Source organism: Halichoerus grypus, chromosome 12, assembly GCF_964656455.1.
Source record: "Halichoerus grypus chromosome 12, mHalGry1.hap1.1, whole genome shotgun sequence".
NCBI classification, from domain to species: domain Eukaryota; kingdom Metazoa; phylum Chordata; class Mammalia; order Carnivora; family Phocidae; genus Halichoerus; species Halichoerus grypus.
In genome coordinates this window covers 55,094,262-55,115,352 of record NC_135723.1, presented here as the reverse complement: position 1 = coordinate 55,115,352, position 21,091 = coordinate 55,094,262, and the positions used below count along the sequence as shown (strand labels likewise).

Sequence of the window (21,091 nt, the reverse complement as noted above, 5' to 3'; positions counted from 1 at the left end):
AAGGAGTCAAAACATGTTAGCTCCAGTCTGACCTCTGTGAGCTGCATAATTTTGGCCATAGTAGATAGCCTCTTTGTCTCAATTTCCTTATGTAAGAAGTATGGATAATGATATTCTACCCTACAATGGTGTGGGAATTGAACAGTTCAAGTACTTTGAAAGTACTTGGCAAGTTATAAAACACCACACAGATACTGGTATTTCTCTCTCTTGGTTTGACATGCATAATGTTATCTAACCTCATCATAACATAATGATTTCTCCACCCCTTTGAAGCTGTCTTCATTTGGTTCTGCTTTCATAAAGCCAAAACTCTTCTAATTTTTTTTAATTTTGGATTTTAAATTGGTTATACGACCTTTTGAGGGTGTTTTGATTAAAATTGATTATGTTTCAGGAAGACTATTGAATAAATTTTCAACATAAGATTTCATAATTTCGCAAATACTTGTTAAGTTATATCAATTGATTTAACCAAAGTTTTCCCAGGTATTTAAAGATTAGGGTTGTTATACAACAATACAAGATTGCTGACATTGGTCCACAAAGAAATTTTGAAGACTCTACTCTGAAAGCTGACCATTTCCCTGCCAGTTTTTCTTTTTTCCTACCACCCCCAACCCAGTTATTCCAAATTCCTACTTTAAAAACATCTCCTTATCTGTGAATGGGGTTACTTTGCCTCTAGCCATCCACTTTCCTATTACCCTTACCATGCCACAGTAGACATCTGTTGCCCTCTGACAACCATTATGGGAGTGAAAAAAATATTCCTTAACTGTCAGAAGTTAGATAATTTTTCTCTTTTCCTTTTTTTTTTTTAAAGGTTTTATTTATTTATTTGACAGAGAGAGACACAGCAAGAAGAGGGGACACAAGCAGGAGGAGTGGGGGAGGGAGAAGCAGGCCTCCCACACAGAGCAGGGAGCCTGACTCAGGGCTCGATTCCAGGACCCTGGGATCACGACCTGAGCCAAATGCAGATGCTTAACAACTGAGTCACCCAGGCACCCAGAAGTTAGATAATTTTTCAATAGGAAAGCCTAGTTTGGCTTAATGTTTATTGAAGTGTAACTTTCACTACACCTTGTATAAATAATACTGACTTTAATTATAACCAGTATACTTTACATATTTAGCATGTTTGAAATCAGAACATCCACTGTACGTTAGTTTCTTTTTATTACAATTACTGGAAGTAGAAAATTTGTTTAGTAAGTTGACTTAAATCTATTGCCTAAGTTAGTGAAGTAAATGAACTCTAGTTCATTGAAAATATAACAGCCTGATGTCTTAAAAAATTAGTACCCTGTGAATCTCTTCACATATTTATGACTTGTGTGTGATCATTGTATATGCTTAAAGATAATACTTACGTGTAAGAGTCTCTTATGTTAACTTTCTGATTTAAAAAAAATGTCTGTGATATAGATACAGTTATCTCTATTAACTGGGTAATACTGGCCTGTGGTGGGAGAGGAAAAGGTTATAGATAACTCCAGATTTTGTTTCAAATAAAATGACAGCAATGTTTAGATTATCCAGGGGCAATGTATCATAGTTACAATAGGGATCTAGATGTAGGGGTGCTGTAATTATTCAGCTATTTCACACACATTGCTGTCGGATGCTGCCTAATTATAAGCTCAGGAGGGTGATGTGATGATAACTACCTAGGATTCCCATTTCAATTTCTCCAACCCTGTAGGTAATCATGTATATATTGGCATGTTTTATCAGGAAGATAGCTATTTTAATAAGTTAAAAAAGATATGGTATAAATAACAGTACCACTTTAGAGTTATAGATTATTTTAAAGTTTACAGGTGCTTCCAAATACATTTATTTTGAACTGTTTGGCCTTCCAGTAGAAGTAAACTTTCAAAGGTTTGCTAAATAGCTTAGCAGTGAATAGTTTTGCTTCCAAAAAAATAAAAACATTTATATATTTCAGTAATTACCAATCAGGGAAAACCATTTTTATTTCATATGTCAGTGTCATTCAAATACAGTCTAACCCTTGAATTAACACTTCGTCTTTTTTCCAGTTGCTAGAACCTGTCTGTCACCAGCTCTTTGAATTCTATCGCAGTGGAGAAGAGCAGTTGCTTCGATTTACACTGCAGTTTCTTCCAGAATTGATTTGGTGCTACCTTGCGGTCTCAGCCAGCAGAAATGTGCATAGCAGTGGATGTATTGAAGCTCTTCTTCTAGGGGTTTACAATTTGGTTTGTATTTAATGCAGTTAACAAATGTTTGCCAAGAGCAAATATATAACCTTTTCAGCAAAAGTGAATACATAATATCAACTACTTTTCATTTTAGTAAAGCTAATATTTGTTTTTCATACATCAAATGGTACATAGCTCATTCTCCTAAAAAATAACTTTATGGAGGTTGAAGGCCATACAGGCATACATATAATTATGTAAATATACCTTTTTGGATTGGTTGAAAACTGAAAATCAGACCATTTTGGTTCTTTTATAGAGGTATCTAAAAATATCAGTGTTGAATTTAAAATTTTTCAAATTTAAAATCTATTGTCTATAAATTGTCTTTTAGTGACCTTCACAAAAAGCTTGGGAGAAAAGATCTAGTCTGATAGATACCACTAATAATTTCATAAAATCTGGACTGTCTCCAGAATTCATACCATTGATTTAACAGATAGTTTTGATTACTCTTTGTGTATTGATTAGTATGGTATTCTAGATAGTTAAGGTTTGTACTTTTTAAAAAGGAAAAGAAATTTAAGGGCCTTTTCTTGACATATTTCATAACTATGTTAATTGATTTAGAAAATGTAACTTTTTACATAAGGAAAACCAGTGATTATTAAGACACTACACATCTCTATTTCAGCTATCCTATGTTACTTATATTTTAAAGAGGAAGGTTAACTCCTGGTATTTATAAATAATTAATAATTGATTATCATAGTTTATGATTTTAGTTGACTTTAAAATTTCTTTCCTTTCAGGTCATTTTTTTAGATTAACAGTTTATAGTTAGCTTTTAAACTTATGTGTAAAAAATAAATATTTTAAGATTTTTTTTCACTTTTATAGGAAATAGTTGACAAACAGGGACATAGCAAAGTATTGAGTTTTACGATTCCATCTTTATCCAAACCATCTGTATATCATGAAGTAAGTGACATTTTATCAAGGTAAATATTTTGGTTCTAAGATTTGAAGTTGCTATAAATTAGGGTCTGGTTATTTAGATCCCCCCAAAGTTTATTAATTTATTAGTACCTGAAAAAGTATAAAACACCAGGCAAGGTATTTACTATTCCCAAAGTGAAATGAGAAATCAGAATCATAAAACTTTAAAATCTGATTGTTTAAGAAATCTATTGAAAATACTCATTTTGAAATATTTCTCTCCTTCTGATGGATAAAACTAGTCTAATATTTTTGTATGTGACAATTATGTATTTCTGGGGTAGAACTTTTTTAAGTTCTTATTTTAATTCCAGTATAGTTTACATACAGTGTTATGTATGCACAATATAGTGATTCAACAATTCCATACATCATCCAGTATTGGTGTAGAATTTTTGAAGTTAAACTAATTTTATTTCTACTTGTGGTTTGGTTTTTAATTAATTGTTAAATCTTTGAGCAGAAAATTTAGTACACAGTCACAATATTTTTAAGATATATGATGTTCATGGCAATCGTTCTTAGTGGTTTATATATTCTTAATATCACATTTTCAATAGAATGGCTTTTTCTTCTTTATTCAAATGTCTCTAGCCTTCCAGCATTGGGTCCATGGCTCTGACTGAGAGTGCACTATCCCAGCATGGTTTGTCAAAAGTTGTGTACAGTGGACCTCACCCCCAAAGGGAGATGCTGACAGCACAGAATAGGTATACTGTGGAGACATAACCTACTATCCTACCATGCTGATTTTTTAAAAAATTATTTCGGTAGATTTATAAATAATGTTTAATGAGCTGTATGTAACACTTAAAAAAAATATTTGGTCATTTTATACAAGAGAAAAACACATTTTCACGATTTGTTACTTTATACTTCGATTCACATGTTATCTGGAACATTGAATTTTTAAGATAATTTTCAGATGACTGTGATTTGAGAAGTCTTTTTTTTTTTCTTTTTAGTTTTGTATTGTTATTGATATGGTTATATTGTATGGGTCTATTCTATAAGATAATATCTTTCCATAATGCCTGCCTAATTATGGTTGACTTCTTAGAATTCTAAAGATTTGTAAATATTCTTTTGGTTTGTCTTTAGGTTTGAAGTATTAACATTCCTTTTGTTGTGTTACAATGCTGCCTTAACCTACATGCCCAGTGTTTCTCTTCAATCATTGTGTCAAATTTGTTCAAGGTAAATAAAAATTCAAATGTTTTTAATATTGAAATATATGAATCTAGGATTGCTAGTTTGTTACACATCTAAGTTACTCTTGTTTTGTTTAATCATTTGTTTAAAACATTCAAGAAGTTAATATGAAGCTCAGCCTAGCCAACATATAGAAAGCTCCCAATAAATGACAGTTCTAAAAAACATAATGAAGAGGGTAAAGCTGAATAACATTTCAATGGAATATTTAATCAGAAAAGAATCATACTATATAATTAAAAGGTTGGAATTGTTATGACCTTTTGATTTTTGGCGTGTGGTTGGTTTCCATTTTGTTTGTTACTTTGTTTTTATTTATTTTTATTGTGCTCTAATTTGGTACCAAGAAACAAGTAAGAGATACTGTTTTTAAACTCTCCTTGTTAAAAAAAAATTGAGCCAAGAGGTTTTTAAATAAATTACGATAGTCTCCTAGGTATACTATAAAAACATTTAAAAATTGTGATTTAAACAGGTATTTAATGATAGTATATATAGTATGATTCCAGCATTGACTGAGTATGACCAGAATATTAATAATACTTATGTCTAATTGGTGGAATTATGGTTCATTTTAATTTTTTTCCTGTGTGATTTTTTTGTCATTCTTTAAATTTTCTATGATGAACATATTACCTTTGAAAAAAAGAAAACAAAACAGAAGACAGAGAAAATGCCTTTGGTAATACAAGTAAATAAGGGGAAGGTGGAATTAAGAGGCTTTTAGAATAATTTAGATTTGGGCAACTTATTTAGAAGATGGAACTTTGGAAAGTTAGTAAGAGGGAGGGTATCTAGAGTGATACGTAGAAATTAAATCAAAACAAAACAAAAGGAAAAGCAGAAATTGATATTAATAGGATAGAAAACCATGCAGGACCAGAGAGAGAAAGGAATTAACAAGGCAGGAGGCTTGTTAGAGAAATAGAGAAGTGGAGAAGTGGAGAATCTTTCAGATGATTCCTGAATTAGAATTTAGTTATATTTCCTAGACCTTGGAAGATGGCACCAATGTGCCATCCCTCCCATTTACTGAATCTTTCTAACATGTTTCTTATTTTAAATCCTTTAAAGGCAGAGGTGTCCAGAGTGTTGAATTTCACAAATCTGTAAAATTTCAAAAAATTTAGAGTGGGTGGGGTATCTACATAACATTGCCAACTTTTTATTTGTCAAGTTATCATATTATAAAATACCGTGAACATTATTTAACAAAAGGGAGACTATTATTTATTTATTTATTTATTTGAGAGAGAGAGAGAGAGTGAGAGAGAGAGCGCAAGAGGGGGTAGGGTTAGAGGGAGAAGCAGACTCCCCACCGAGCAGGGAGCCTGATGTGGGACTCAATCCCGGGACTCCGGGATCATGACCTGAGCCGAAGGCAGTCACTTAACCAACTGAGCCACCCAGGCGCCCTAAAAGGGAGACTATTTTAACACCAAAAGAGGTGTGTGGTGGGGGAGTAGAAGTGAGGGACAACAATTTCTAAGTTAAAAATGGGACGTTTAGCTTTTCTTGTTTCTTATTTCACTATGGTCCAGTGAAAACTTTGTTATGGACTAAAATGAGTGTGAGGACCAGCCCTTCATAAACATTTATTTAAGGAGTAACTTGATGCAGCAACTTTTACTGTAGAACTTAAAACACACTACAAAGCCCAGGTTTTACTCTAAAGCAGTGTCTTACATGGTAGGACCCAGGAATAATGTTCTAATACCTTTGAAGTTCTAATGTTTTAATATAGATAGATGTTCTAATACAACCTCCTAAATAAGAATGACTATTGATGTTTTCATGAAACTACTGATGGAAAAGTTAGGAAAGAACATGTGTCACTGGTTTCTGTCCTGTGTGACTCCTATGGACTGCCCTCTAATATAATTACTTTCACATTCTTTTTTTTTTTTTTTAAAGATTTTATTTATTTATTTGAGAGAGAATGAGAGACAGAGAGCATGAGAGGGAGGAGGGTCAGAGGGAGAAGCAGACTCCCCACTGAGCAGGGAGCCCGATGCGGGACTCGATCCTGGGACTCCAGGATCATGACCTGAGCCAAAGGCAGTCACTTAACCAATTGAGCCACCCAGGCACCCTACTTTCACATTCTTGATAGAAAGTTACTAATATACCAATTTTAACTAACCAGGGGAACTGGGTTATCCTTCAAAAACACAAGTAATATCTGGTTTTAAAAACAAAGAGAAATACAGATTGAAAACTAGCTATAGGATTTTGGCCAAGGAAGATTTTAGTAGAGACATTAGATTAATTCTATGCCAAGGAAAAATTGAAAAAAAGAAATTTTAATGTTCACCAGCTGTAAGAAAACGAGGGAGGAAAGAGATCTAAGTAATTCAAAAGACTTAAGCTCTTTAAGTAATGCTAACTCTTAAGCCACAGAAGGTGATAGAAGAGGAACTCCTTCAAATTTGTCATTCATGTCTTTTTTTTTTTTTTTTTTTTAATTTTTCAATAGAGAGAGACAGCGGGAGAGGGAACACAAGCAGGGGGAGTGGGAGAGGGAGAAGCAGGCTTCCCGCCGAGCAGGGAGCCTGATGCGGGGCTCGATCCCAGGACCCTGGGACCATGACCTGAGCTGAAGGCAGACGCTTAATGACTGAGCCACCCAGGCGCCCCATTCATGTCTTTTTTAGTTTGCTTTTTTTTTTTTTGATTCTCTATTACTGTGTTCTCAATGGCTTAAAATCTAGTTATTCATTTCTCTTAATTCCTCATTTCCTTAATCATTTATCAAATATTCTAATTAAGATATTTTGTACATTTTTAAAACTAATAGAAAAGAATTAGAAAACACTTGTATCTAATCAAGCAAAGCCTAGTCTGTATCTATGGAAAGAAAACTGATTACAGAACTGTGATCACAAGTAAGTTATAAATGGTTATGATAGTTAAAGAACAAGAGCTTCCTGATGATCTTAGTCCTAGTGCAGGTTTTCCTGCAGAATCAAGTCATCACACTGTCTTATGGCTAATCCAGCCTTTTGGCCACATGGCAGTTGTGTTAGTTTGCTGCTCGATTTGGTTGTTGATGACTATGCCAAAATGATTGACCAGATCATCTAGGAGAAAGGATACATAATTACAACCAGAAAAATTTCATGGAATATTTGAGTTAGATTCAGTGACAAATGTATTTCATTCTTTAACTTTCCGATTGTAATGAATTGTGGAAGTAGTTAAAACAATCTTGGACACGTCCCACCCTCCACGCATACATACACATCCATTCTACTCAGCAAAAATCTGTTTGGTTGCTTTAAGCTTTGCTTCCCTGATTCAGACTTATGGCCAGCTTGATAGCTGTTTTCCTCCTGTACGGCGTATACAGACCACTTGAAGAAGAGACCTAAAAAGAAGCAAGAATTAGACTGAATGAGTTTTAGTCAATAAGTTTTTATTTTTGCTAGTAGTAAACATTATATATGGCCCTCCTAAAAGAAATATAACCACCAATACTGCAAATAAGCTTTGCTAGTGTATACTGAAGTTCTCTAAACTGTGGGAAATAATTTTCTTTTTTTACTGTTAACTTCTCTTTTAATACAAGGCTATTTAATAGATGGCTTATCTTGCCTTTTGTTGTGGAATATAAATTTTAAAGATGAAACTGTACTAAGCTAGTAAGTTAAATTCTTTCCCATTGTCTAAGGGAATCTCTTGATTTTATTTACCTGGTGAGTCATCCAGTTGACTGACTTGGATATGTACTACTATGGATTCTTGATCAGTGTATTTGTTCTTGTGTACCTATAGTGAAACCCTGCCCCCTTCCTCACTACTAAATCAGCCTTCCTGACCACCTAAACAGATTTCTTCTGATCTGTCTATTAAGGGTACCCTTTGTGCAATTAAACCATTCTGTGGATTAATTCTCCTGACTGATAAAACTATATATTTATATTATATTTTATATATAATATATATCAATATATTATATATGTATATATATACACTTAACACAGTATATGCCACCTTGTTGTCATCCAATAAATGACAGCTATTATATATTGTATACTAATGATGAACACACATGTTCACTATGGATGCATAACATCTTTTTTTTTTCTTACCTGTTTGCTACTACTACCAACAGTTCTAGAGCATATCTTAAACTAGATCATTCCTTGTTGAAAGAACCTATAGTTGACTTCTCATTTCTTATTTTGTTTGTAAATTTTTTTTTTTTTTACCTAGCTAAATCTTCTCCATCCTTTACAACCCAATTAAAATAATCTCTTATCTTCCAACTTGAGCACAATTTCTGTGTGTGGTATTCTCTTGAGGAAAGTGATAGAAGATTCAGGCTTTATTAAGCTCCTAATTTCAAAAAGCAAAAGCAAGAGAACAGAAAAGTGCCCATTACTGTATAGGCAATTATTCAATTTTCTTTTTTCTTCCTACTTCCCTATTTTCTGATCACCTAAACTTCTCCTTACCTTCCCTCTCCTCACTGCTTAAAAAGCAGAGCAGAAAAGGAAGAAGATTTGAAATTGTTTTGTTTTATTTCATATCTGTATCTGTTACCTAGATAGATAGGAAGTAGAACTGGACCAAATTTTAAATATTTCTCAAGTTAAAAATTAGAAAAGTGTTTTTTCCCCTTTTTTCCAGCTAGTTTTTACTTCCTGGTCTGTTGGTCTGGTAATAGTTAATCTGTTTTCTTTTCTAGTTTAGGTTCTGATATATTCATGAATAAATACTCTCTCCAGTTAGCCTCACTGGAATTGTGCCTTCCAATTATTTTGTGATTTGTAACTCAAAATATTTTGACAACAATCTCAAAAGTTTACTTTTAGGCTGGGAATGAGACAGTCTTTTAACAGAGAATGAGAATCATGGCGAGAGTTTATCTCACTTAAAAATTGATACTTAGAACTTCTCCCAGAAATGTATTTACAAAATATGCCTTCCAAAAGGATTTTTATTTTAATGTGGCTTATGGATTTGGGAAAGATCTATATGTGACCAAAGGTCAATTTAATACAGAAATAGGACTTAAACCACTCAACTGCTCTTTTGTAGGGTTGAGTCCCTATGTTTGAATTTGTAAAGTAAAATAGAGAACTTCAAGGATACTCCTCTGATGAACAGAGGAGTCAGGCATTCCTAGGGCATTGATATTCTTATTTTGTTCTGCATTTTATTTAAACTCAATAAAGGATCTCTGAGAAAAGAATATCCTTAAATAGATCAGAGAACTGAAGAGTAAATCAGAGAATTCTTGATTATTGAAAGGAATGGAGAAAAGAGGGTCAAGAGGCACTATTATCAGTTAATGATGCAGCTGGATAGGACTAGATTATTTTGGGTCTCAGCTCAGATGTCACTTCCTTGGAGAAGCCTTCCATGACCATCTTTCTAAAGTAGTACCTTCTTACCCCAGTTTATTTTCTATTAGCATTTATAACACTATAATTACCTAGTTTGTTCATTTGGGTATATAGTCTGTCAACTGCTGGAACTTCATGAGGTCTGGAACTTTGATGTTTTGTTCCCTGCAGTGTCCTCAGAGTTTGGAGAAGTGCCTGGCATATGGTAGAAACCTAGTAACTATTTGTTGAATGAATGAAAAATAGATGATCTCTTCCACTTCAGATTTATGATCCATTAAGTACAACTAAGATTAAAGGAAATAATTCAGTTTTTGCTTTTTAAAAGTCTTACATTGATAAATGCAAAATTCCTACAGTCAATTGCCACAAATATGTAAAGTTTTAGTAGTTATAAAAAACTAACTGCTATGATCTGAATGTTTGTGTCCCCCCAAAATTCATATGTTGAAATCTTTTTTTTTTTAAGAATTTATTTATTTATTTGAGAGAGAGAATGAGAAAGAGAGAGAGAGCATGAGGGGGGGAGGGTCAGAGGTAGAAGCAGACTCCCCACCGAGTAGGGAGCCCGATGTGGGACTCGATCCCAGGACTCCAGGATCATGACCTGAGCCAAAGGCAGTCGCTTAACCAACTGAACCACCCAGGCGCCCCATATGTTGAAATCTTAATGCCTAGTGTTATGGTATTAGGATGATATTAGGAGGTGCTCTCATAGCCAAGAGATGCCACAAAGTTCCCTTGTTCCTTCTGCCATTGAGGATACAACGGAAAGTCTATAACCCTAAAGAGGGGGCCACCCCGTTTGTTGTATTTTGTTATAGCAGTCTGAAGGACTAAGACTAATCCTTTGCATTTCTGAATAAAGGTTTTAGTACAGCCTCTAACAGATGACTGCTTATTTCCTTATGGGTAGCTAGAAGAGAAAATCAGAGAACCTGGAATCTTGTTTCCCTTGTGAATCTGGCAAGTGTGCTGGTGTTTGAGAGAATTGTCTCTCTAGTTCTTACCTAAAGTAAATTTAAAAGTTGATTGACAATTCTAGATCTATGGCAAAGTTGGATTTTAAAAAAAATTGTGTACTAACAGCAATAACTTATTTTTCTGTCCATATCCTCTATCCTGAATCCTATACTTATTTCCTGATTTCTAAACCCATATATCTGATCCAGTAGCCATCTCTATCAAGATGTCCCACAGACACCTTGTAAAAGTTAGAACTCCTTCTGCAACTAACTGATATCTACATAAAACCAGATTATACCAAAGGGAAATTTTTTTGGCTCTTTTTACCTGGGAAGAGCAGGGATGGCACTGGCCCCAGTATCAACTAGATCCAAAAGCTCAATTGTTACCTGGATGTTCTCTCCCAGCTCTCATCTCATCTTCATCTGTTGGCATTGTACTTTTTTCTGTAAGTAGGTTTCCGCCGTGTGATAAGAACAGTGACCACAAGCAGCCAAAAACTTACATTATCTACCTTTAATGAACTCAGAAGAAAGAACCCCTTTCCCAGTTTTACTGTGAAAAACCAGGCAGCAAAAACACTTTGATGTTGCCAGCCTGAGGCTTCTACAAACCCGTCTGGGGTCATGTTTGTTAGTGTTATTGGAAGAGTACTTAAATATTGGTTTAAATATTGGTTTGGCTCTTAAAGATAAATAATGGTAACTTAAATGATATTTCTTTTTCTTTCACATAAAAATCCAAGCTGGTAGATGGTCTGGGGGTAGATTGGCTCTGTTTCTAAGGTGTTCAGGCTCCTTTTTTGTTGAGATTCTCCCATTCCCTAGGATGGTACCCTTGTCTGTATGGTGATGGATCACTATTTTTAATCTGCTTTCCATATCCTACAAGCAGGGAGAAAGAGAGAGTGGAAGGCATGCAACTGCTTTTAAGTTAGCAGTTACAGCTAGCAGACTGGTGTCCAGAACTAGTTACATGGTCACCCTTAGATGCAAGGAAGGCCAGGAAATGTGATCTCTAGTAGATAGCCATTGTTCTAGTTAAAATTGGTTGGGGAGAGTGGAGAAGAGGTACCTTATATATGTTATTAAATGGAAGAAGGGAAAAATAGATGTTAGGGTATTGATCTTTTGTCACAGGTAATTTTGTTATTTTATTTATAGCACAATCACATGATTATACTTGACGACATAGGAGAAGACTATTTCCTAAAGGTAAGAGGGATAGAGGTGCTATTAATAGAAGACATTGGTGGCAGGGGGAGAGGTCATGGCAGACAAAAGTAACATCTATACCTTCAAATCAACATATCAGAAACTCAGTGTCTTCCAAAACAGTGGTCTTATTTGTCCAAGTTCATTTAATACCACTACCATCCAGCCAGCTATCCAAACTAAATGTGGTAATAATTATACACTCCTCTTGTTTCTTCAGTCTCACCCCATGATTATACTTCCTAGGTGGGACTTTCTCCTTCTCCCCACAATTACTTCTTTAGTTCTCCCCACAATTACTTCATCTCCCTCATGGGATATTTTGACAGTCTCCCCTCCAGTTTCAGTACACTGTTCCGATGTAGCCTGAGTGATACTATCAAAAGACCAATCTGATCATGTCACTCCCTTGTTAAAACAACAAAACAAAAACATTCAGTTGCTTTCCATTGCCTGCATGATAAAGCCTTGCAAGTTATAAGATACTCCATAATCTGACCCCTAATTAGCTTCTCTGTTATTTTCTAGTGTCTGAGCATTCTATCCTACTATTATTGTCCCAGTCTCCTTGGTGTCATGCTGTTTTATCCTTCTCTGTTTTTTCCCATTCCTATATTTTCACCAGGAAGCCTTCTCTGACCATCTACTTCTTCCACTAGAGTTTACCACTCTCTCCTTTTGCTACCTCTGTAACTTATTCATTGCAGATACTTGTTTACTACAGTCTCCATGATTAGATTGTGCATCCCTGAGGGAACTACATCTTTCATCTATATTCCTAGTGTCTGACACATTATAAATCTTTAAAAATATTTACTGAATGAATAAATGAATTAATTGAAAAAATCCTATCTTTTATATATTGGCTCTCTGTTACTTACTACCATCTCTATCATAAATGTATATATGGTGTAAGAAAATAAAAATTTTTCTGAGTTTCCTTTTTTAGATAATAAGAGGAGTTTCTAGTCTAGTTTGGATATAAGTATTTGTAATATGAAACAAAATTCAAGTTGGTTTTATTTCATATACAGTTAATTTTTTTTCAGTGTTTATTTTAGTCATCTCAGGCTGCCCTAACAAAATACCATAGGCTAGGTAGCTTAAACAATAGATGTTTATTTCTTAACACTTCTGGCTGAACAATCTAAGGTCAGGTAACCAGCAGATTCGATTCCTGGTGAAGGCCCTCCTCCTGGCTTACAGGAAACTGCCTTCCTCCGTATGTCCTTCACATGGCAGAGAGTGAGTTCTGGTCTCTCTTCCTCTTTGAATAAGGGCACTAAACCCACCATGGAGGCTCCCATCCTTGTGACCTCATTTAGACCGAGGGTCCCACCACCAAATATCATCGTATTAGGGCTTCAGCATATGAACTTGGGGGAAACACAAATATTCAGTCCATAAATATCCCTGCTCCTTTTTACTCTTGGTTCTAAAGAGTTCTAAGATCTTCTCAATATGAAATGAATTTTTATTTTTGCTTTAAAGTTACTTTGAATTAATGATATTCTCAAGGGTCTTTTTTTGAAATGGTCTGTGGTATACTTGTATGTTTAAATGAAGGCTTAGATTCAGTCTATTGACTAGTACTATATTAAGTGAAGGTTTATTATATCAACCACAACACATTATGAGAAAACAACTCTTTCCTAGTTTTACTAAAATTAGAAACTTATTATTTTAAAAGCAGTGCATGTTGATCATAGAAAATTTAGAAAATATATATAAAGAAGAAAATAAGTCTATAATCTCACTCTATGACTTTGTATATGATCTTTTTGTTGTGGCAAACAACATTCACCTATTTGCTTATTACAAAATGGGAGTGGGTTTCATGCTTTATTCTCTACAGTTTTTCTCCCCCTGCCATCTAAACATCATGTTTAATTGTTTCATAGTATTCCCTAAATTATTTATATAATTGGTCCTCTGTGTTGGACTTTTAGGTGGCTTCCTATTTACTATAGTAAATACACCTTAACGTTAGTACTCCTTAAATATCCTTCACTATAATAAATACTTTGAATTTCAGTTGTGTTCATGGTAGTTTCTTTTAAAAAAATTAGTAAGATCTATTGGTCTTTCTTTAGGATTCTACCTTTGATGTCATGTTTAAACTTGCAAAGAATATGTAATGATTTGCTTATGTTTTATTTCTTTTTAACATTAAAAATTTCAATCTATCTGAAATTTATTATGATGTATTATATGGGGCTTGAGTCTAATTTTAGAGTATTTTCTTGGAGCCTGCAATTTGTGTCAAGAACTTTGTCAGCAATAGAAGATCATATCATAGATCTATTTATGATAAATAATACCAAGTTTCATATAATGGGTTTTATGGTAACTAAAAATTATTAATTATTGAATTGACTGAAATTAGTGAAGCAACTCTGAGAATCTGGTTCACTTACTATATAGTAATATACCTCTAGCTTTATACATTTTGTCCCCCAGTTTCACTTACTCAGGAAAATGTTACAGGCAAATGTTCTGTTTGGAAAGATTCTGTGTTTCATAGCTGTTAGGTTTGTATGAGAGCATACCTAGTACATTATTGGCTTATAAATGTTAAAAAATAAATTACCTAAATTTTTACCAATTTTACAAATATATTTATTTTGTTTTTTTCTAGAATCTGTGTTTGTGGCTATCCCCGACAACATGTAAGAAAATACAAAGGTATAAGTAGCAGGATACCAGTTTCTTCAGGATTCATGGTGCAAATGTTAACAGGGATTTATTTTGCCTTGTAAGTTTATTTAATATACAAAGTAAATCTTTGATCTCTTTGAAATATCATAGTCTGTTGTTTTATTGTTATTATATTATAAACTTGTTGGATAGACAATCAGCATATTTTTGTGAAAATATGAATCAAGATGTTTTTTTTTTAAAGATTTTATTTATTCATTTGAAAGAGTGACAGAGAGCGTAAGCAGGGGGAGGGGTAGCGGGAGAGGGACAAGCAGACTCCCTGCTGAGCAGGGAGCCTGACACAGGGCTTGATTCCAGGACTCTGAGATCATGATCTAAGCCAAAGTGAGACACTTAACTGACTGAGCCACCCAGGCACCCCGAATATGAATCTAGATCTTGCTAATAGTTTTATTACTTAAAATATATCTCTTAATGTTCTGAAGAATTTGTTACCAACTAAAACATTTTATCTTTGAATGAAAATTAGCAACACCCACATATACTCAGTTTCTTTCTTCATTACTCTTTTTTTTTGTTGTTGTAATTTCCAAATAGTTTTTTTTCCCCAATAAAGACCTTTTTCCATTTCCAGAAATTTTAACTCTTGAAAAACATCTTAGAGCCTCTTTGATCACAAGTAGTTTATTATTAATTATTAATTTCTAATATTAATGCTCAGTCTTACTTAATGCCTTAGATACTAGTATTTTTCTTTGAACCCTATCTTCTACTACACATATCTTATTATACTTTGCATTATATTCATTTGATACCTTAATTTTTCTTAGTAGATTGTAAGCTTCTTGACTGAAGGTAGAATTTATAATCTTTGGACTAAATATGGCCTGCTGCCTATTTTCTTAAAAGTTTTACTAATATATGCTTACACCAGTTTACATATTGCCTATGGCTGATTTTGTGCTACAGTGACAGAGATGAGTAGTTGCAATAGAGATTGTATGGCCCACAAGCCTAAAATATTTATAACCTAGCCCTTTAAGAAAAAAATTTATTGACCCTCATGTTAGACCATTAATATTGTCCTGCAGCTCTTGGATGCTCTGATCTGTTTTATTTTTTGTCTTTATTGCTTTGTGTTTCAGATTTAGTAATTTCTGTTGACCTATCTTCACATTCATTCATTCTTTTCTTGATGATGTTGAGTCTATTAATGAGCCCACTGACAGGGTTCTTCATTTCTGTTACTGTGTTTTATTTCTAGTCTTTTCATTTGACTCTTTCTTATGGTTCCCATCTCTCTGCTGAAATCACCATCTGTTCATACATGTTTTCCATCTTTTCCACTAGAGCTTTTAATATTTTAATCATAATTATTTTAATTTCCCTGATAACTATAAAATCTGAATCATTTCTGAATTTGGTTCTGTTGTTCTTTGTCTCTTGACAGTGGGTTGCTTTCTTCTTGCTTTTTGTGTGCCTTGTAAAATTTGATTGATTATCATTTTGTTCATGGATAGAACAGTAGTGGCTGAGGTAAATATTATTTATGCCTGGAAATGGCACGCCTCTTTTCTTCTAGGCTTCTAGTGGAGTTATTATAGGCAGGAGTGAGCTGAGGTTGGATTTTGTGGTTGCTATGGTTACCTTCATGGTACCACCTACTTCAGATTCCTCTCGTGGTACCTGGCAGTTAGGGTGTGAGCTGGATTGCTGGAGGGTTTTTCTCAATATTCTCGTTCCTTCTCTGCTTTTAGCTTTCCCTGTGTGTCTGCACCAAAGAAACAGTCTTTCTACATGTTCTTTTCCCCTCCTTCAGCAATAGAGTGCCGTTGCTTGTTTCTGAATGTGTACTGGCCTGGGTGGGGGCTTGGGGGGAGTGGTGTTCTCTGTTGTCCTGGTCAGCATCACTTATAAGCAGGACCGATGTCCCTGTATCTGGGGTTGGGGGAAGAGGGTAGCTTTTCAGTGGTCCTGTCCCTCCTCCAATGGTAAGAGACCTTTAGTGGTCTCAACATAGGACAGTTTCCTGATCCTTTCCCACAGGTAGAGGTTTTTTTTTTTTCTTTTTCTTTCCCTCACAGCCACAGTCAGTCTTCACCTCTGCCCTTGGGGTGAGAGGGTTTGCTGCTCTTTCCCCAAAGGCTTTAAAACTTATTTCACATGAGAAAAAGGTCTGGCTGGATCATCAGGCCTTTCTTGCTCAGGTGGCTGCTCTTCTCCTTCAGGCCCGAACTACCAAGAGCAGCTTTCTCTGGTCCCTCACCTTGCCCCCAGTTTTTCTTATGAGTGCCTAGAGGAGGTTTGTGGAAAAGAACTTGTAACTGGGTGTGAGCTTCCCTTTGTATCTGCTCCTAGAGATTCTATACACTCATGCTGGTCCATACTGGGCTTTTAGCAGTTTAAAAGCTTAGCTGAAGTCTTCTTACCTGCTTGCATTGTGGTCTATCTCTCTTTAGAGGCATCTGTCTGCCCTTAGGTTTCAGGCTACTTGGCTGCGTTGTGATTTTAGTTCCTTGCTGGATTAATGGAACGCTATGATTTTATAGATTATCTGACTTTATTTCTAGGGTGGGAGCAATGCTCTTTCCATTTTTTAGGACTCATTTGCACTCTCGATATAATTCATTTCTTTATTTTTGTTGGCAGATGACCAAGACATTATTTCTCTGTCCATTTTTATCATTTACCTAGTTTTTAGAGTTTGGCCTTATCTTTGAAAATTAATATGCATACACACTTTTTCCCCCAATATCTGATATTTGCAACATATATCATGTACACTTCTAAATGACTGTCAGAATGCAAAGACGTAACTATTTAAGATACCGTAAGCCACAGTAGTTGTAAATTCTCATTAAAAACTGTGGGAGTTACAGAATAATTTGACCATAAAGTATTCTGAACATTATTCTAAGGTATATAATTTATTATGCTCTGACTTGCTTTAAAAGTGTAGAATGCTTTGAAATTGCCTCACTTTTTTGATATCTGGTCTATAAATAGACATGTTCTTTAGAGAAGAAATATATATCTATAGAATTTTCTTTGCTGTTAATAGGCTTTCAGATACAATTGAAAGGAATTCAAAGATATAAAAATATGTTTTTGAGGAGGGTGGAATGCTAATGTGATCTATTACTTTACTCAGTAAACAGTTTCTCACTGTATTTTGTTCAAATATATAGAATTAATTGAAAATAATATTACTTTCTTTATTTAATTTTACAGTTATAATGGAGAATGGGATCTAGCTCAAAAAGCATTGGATGACATTATATACAGAGCTCAGCTAGAATTATATCCAGAGCCATTGCTGGTAGGTGCCTCACTTGTTTATGTAATAAAATTTCTCAATTTAGAACTATAAATTGAGAAGTAGCCATTCATAGTGCATTAGTGTCATTAAACTCAGTGATTCATGCTTCTGTTATACTAGGAAAATTTTGTGCTTGAAAAGGTGTATATAATTTGAGAATTTCATTAAGCTAACTTCTTAGATACCTGATAATAGTCTTTTAAACTTATAAGAATGTTCTTCTTAACATGATAGAGCTGCATTTATTAATTAGCATTAGGCATTTGGAAACATAAGTTCAATATTTTGGAATTTTAAATTTCATCATTTACATATTATTTTTAACTATAGTTTCCTTCTGAGCTCTTACTCCTTATTCTAAAGGATTTATATATCATCCTATGAAATACCTTGGAAAAGTATTCTTCTTAAAAACCTGTTAAAATTTGGCATTTTGTTTTATGTAAGGGTGTAACACATCTGTTAATACCCATCTTAAACCATATATTTTTTTTCTTAGGTGGCTAATGCCATAAAGGCTTCATTGCCTCATGGTGCCATGAAATCTAGTAAGGAGGGTACAAGGTGTATTCAAGTTGAAATCACACCAACTTCCTCTAGAATATCAAGAAATGCAGTAACCAGCATGTCAATAAGAGGTCATAGGTGGAAAAGACATGGTAAGAAATAAAAAAGTCTTCAAATTAGAGGATTATTGATTCTATCACATTTTTGTCTTTACCTTCAGTGCTATACCTTCTAATTTAGTAAATAACATTGTGGTGGCATGGAAGAAAGAGCTGTTGGATCACCTTTAATTCCTAAATTATTATCCACAAGTGATAAGCAGTAAGGCAAATATAGCCCCTTATGTTACATATATGAATGAAAATTTATTTAAACATTGTGTTGGTTTTTAAATTTTATTTCAATAGAATGGGAGAGTAGGAAAATGCATGTTAAAATTATTCACACATGGGTTTCTATTCAAAACTATTTGCAAATATTCTTTAGTGTTTCTTATTTCTCAACTAACTCTTTGGCAAGTAAACTTGCATATTGAAGTAGAACAACTAATAGGGACTTTGACATTTTCTTTTGTACTTCCTGGTCAAGAATGCCATTGTATTGATGGCAACTCTAGCTAGGCCTTTCTATTTCCTGGATGTTAATTTTCTTCCAGGACTGTTTGTTTTAATATTCCTCCTTGACTGCTTCATTTTATTACTGAAAAATTCCACAGGAAATTAATTTTATTTATCATGGCCTTCTCAGTGCTTTCCCACTTCTCTCCCTTTCTTATAATTTATTATTTTAATTTAATTTCTTATTCTTTTTATAACTCCCCTCCTACATACAAGTGTTATTATAGTGGCAAGATCAGTGTAAGATTACTATCGCCTCCCTCAGAAGGTAATCAGTTATAGGACAAGAAGCAAAAAACCACTTCTTTGCCCCAAGCAAACACATATATTACTCTATTTTCTTCTTCCTGTAAACTGTGTTGAAAATGTAGCTCCTTTTGGTATATTTGGTTTCAGTTGTCTCTATGGTCTCTGCAGAGAAAATGCAAAAGTGAGAATATTATTCATGGTGAAAGAGAAAGTTGATGATGAGAACATTGTTCCTACTTAAGAATTCTAAGAAATAGTATGTCACAAGGGAATGATGATAGAAAGTTCCAGCTTAACCAATAATCATTTTCAGTCATTTTATTTTTTAAAGAAGTGTGACAATTCTTGACATTTCTTTAGGAAGGCATAAAAGAGGTGGTAATGTTTTCCATTAGCAAGGCAAATGATGCTACGATTTAAAACATACAGAGTCTAAACATACTTTAGTTTCTTCAGTGAAAATTATGCTACTGAATGGGACTAGATTATAGGTCAAAAGTCATTTAATTAGTATGGTGGCATCCTAGAGATCAGTTTTCTGTTTTGGCATTAAGAGGTGAAAATAGGCACAAAGGCAATGAACCAGATCATATAGGTCACTGTGGCCATAATTGCTCCCAAACTCCTACAGAAAATGCAAGAATGAATTTTAATTCGTTTTCCACATTCCCTTCTTGCTCCTTAGGTGATTGTGTGGGGAATTAGAAAAAAATATAGAGGTTCTGCAGTTAAAAATGTGAAATATTGAAATTTGATTGTATTTGGGCATGTGTGTGTGAGAAAGAGGAGTGCATATGTGTCCATGCATGCATTTAACAGAACAAGATGTTTACCCTGCAGTAAAATAGAAGCAATTTTCTAGAAATATTTTATAGGAATAAATTACCAAAATAAGAGCGAAGACTACTTGAATATGTTTTATCTATTAGATTCTTACATATCTTCCAGATTCCATTTTGGCTACCACTTGAGGGATTGGTCCTGTGTTTTAAGGCTATAGCCTCATTAAAGTAATCTTCCTTATCACCTATCCCCTTACACTCATTCCACCCTTACACTCATTCCTCTACATTGTTTCCTGTTCCACCTATATCCTTACCACTCCCTTACTACACCAACCCTCCCAGGAGGAAGGATTTCTTCCCAGATGCTGAACTGTATCACACAGTAGGAACATGGAATATGCAACTTTAAGACAGTGATAATGAGAGCTGGGGAAGGAGAAGGGACAGGGAACATGAACTTTAAGGAATATTCCTTTTTTCCCCTTGTCTCTTTCTTTGTTATTGCCAGTTGCCAGGAAAGAAGAAAGCTATTGGTCCTTTTTTCTTTCCTTGGGTCTCTCTCCTTTTTCTTTTCTTTTTTCTTGTATTTATGTCTTTTTTAAATATTGAGATATAATTGACATACATTATATTAGTTTTGGGTGTACAACATAATGATTTAATATATGTATATATTGCAAAATGATTACTACTCTAGAGTCTACCAAGTCTAGTTAACATCCATTGCCACACATAGTTACACATTTTTTTTGTGATGAGAACTTTTAAGATCTACTCTCTTAGCAACTTTCAAATATACAGTATAGTATTATTAACTATAATCACCTTATATCCTAACATCCCCAGGACTTACTTATTTTATAATTGGAGGTTTATACCTGTTGACTATCTTCACCCATTTTGCTCACCACACCCTGCCCCCAACCCCTGCCTCTGGCAACCACTAATCTGTTGTCTGTATCTATGAGCTTGGTTTGTTTGTTTGTGTTCTACATATAAGTGAGATCATATGGTATTTGTCTTACTCTGATTCATTTCTC

General features: G+C 34.2%; 1 protein-coding gene across 1 annotated transcript in view; it reads left to right on the top strand.

Annotated features, from left to right (window-relative positions):
- HYCC1 (hyccin PI4KA lipid kinase complex subunit 1) overlaps positions 1 to 21,091 on the top strand; it is an 88,875-nt gene that overhangs the window by 50,752 nt on the left and 17,032 nt on the right. Inside the window, exons 4-10 of the mRNA XM_036078557.2 lie at positions 2,049 to 2,228; positions 3,072 to 3,152; positions 3,765 to 3,880; positions 4,272 to 4,367; positions 14,552 to 14,668; positions 17,806 to 17,893; positions 18,393 to 18,552. Coding sequence (XP_035934450.1) covers positions 2,049 to 2,228; positions 3,072 to 3,152; positions 3,765 to 3,880; positions 4,272 to 4,367; positions 14,552 to 14,668; positions 17,806 to 17,893; positions 18,393 to 18,552 — 838 coding nt within the window. The remainder of the gene's footprint in view (positions 1 to 2,048; positions 2,229 to 3,071; positions 3,153 to 3,764; positions 3,881 to 4,271; positions 4,368 to 14,551; positions 14,669 to 17,805; positions 17,894 to 18,392; positions 18,553 to 21,091) is intronic.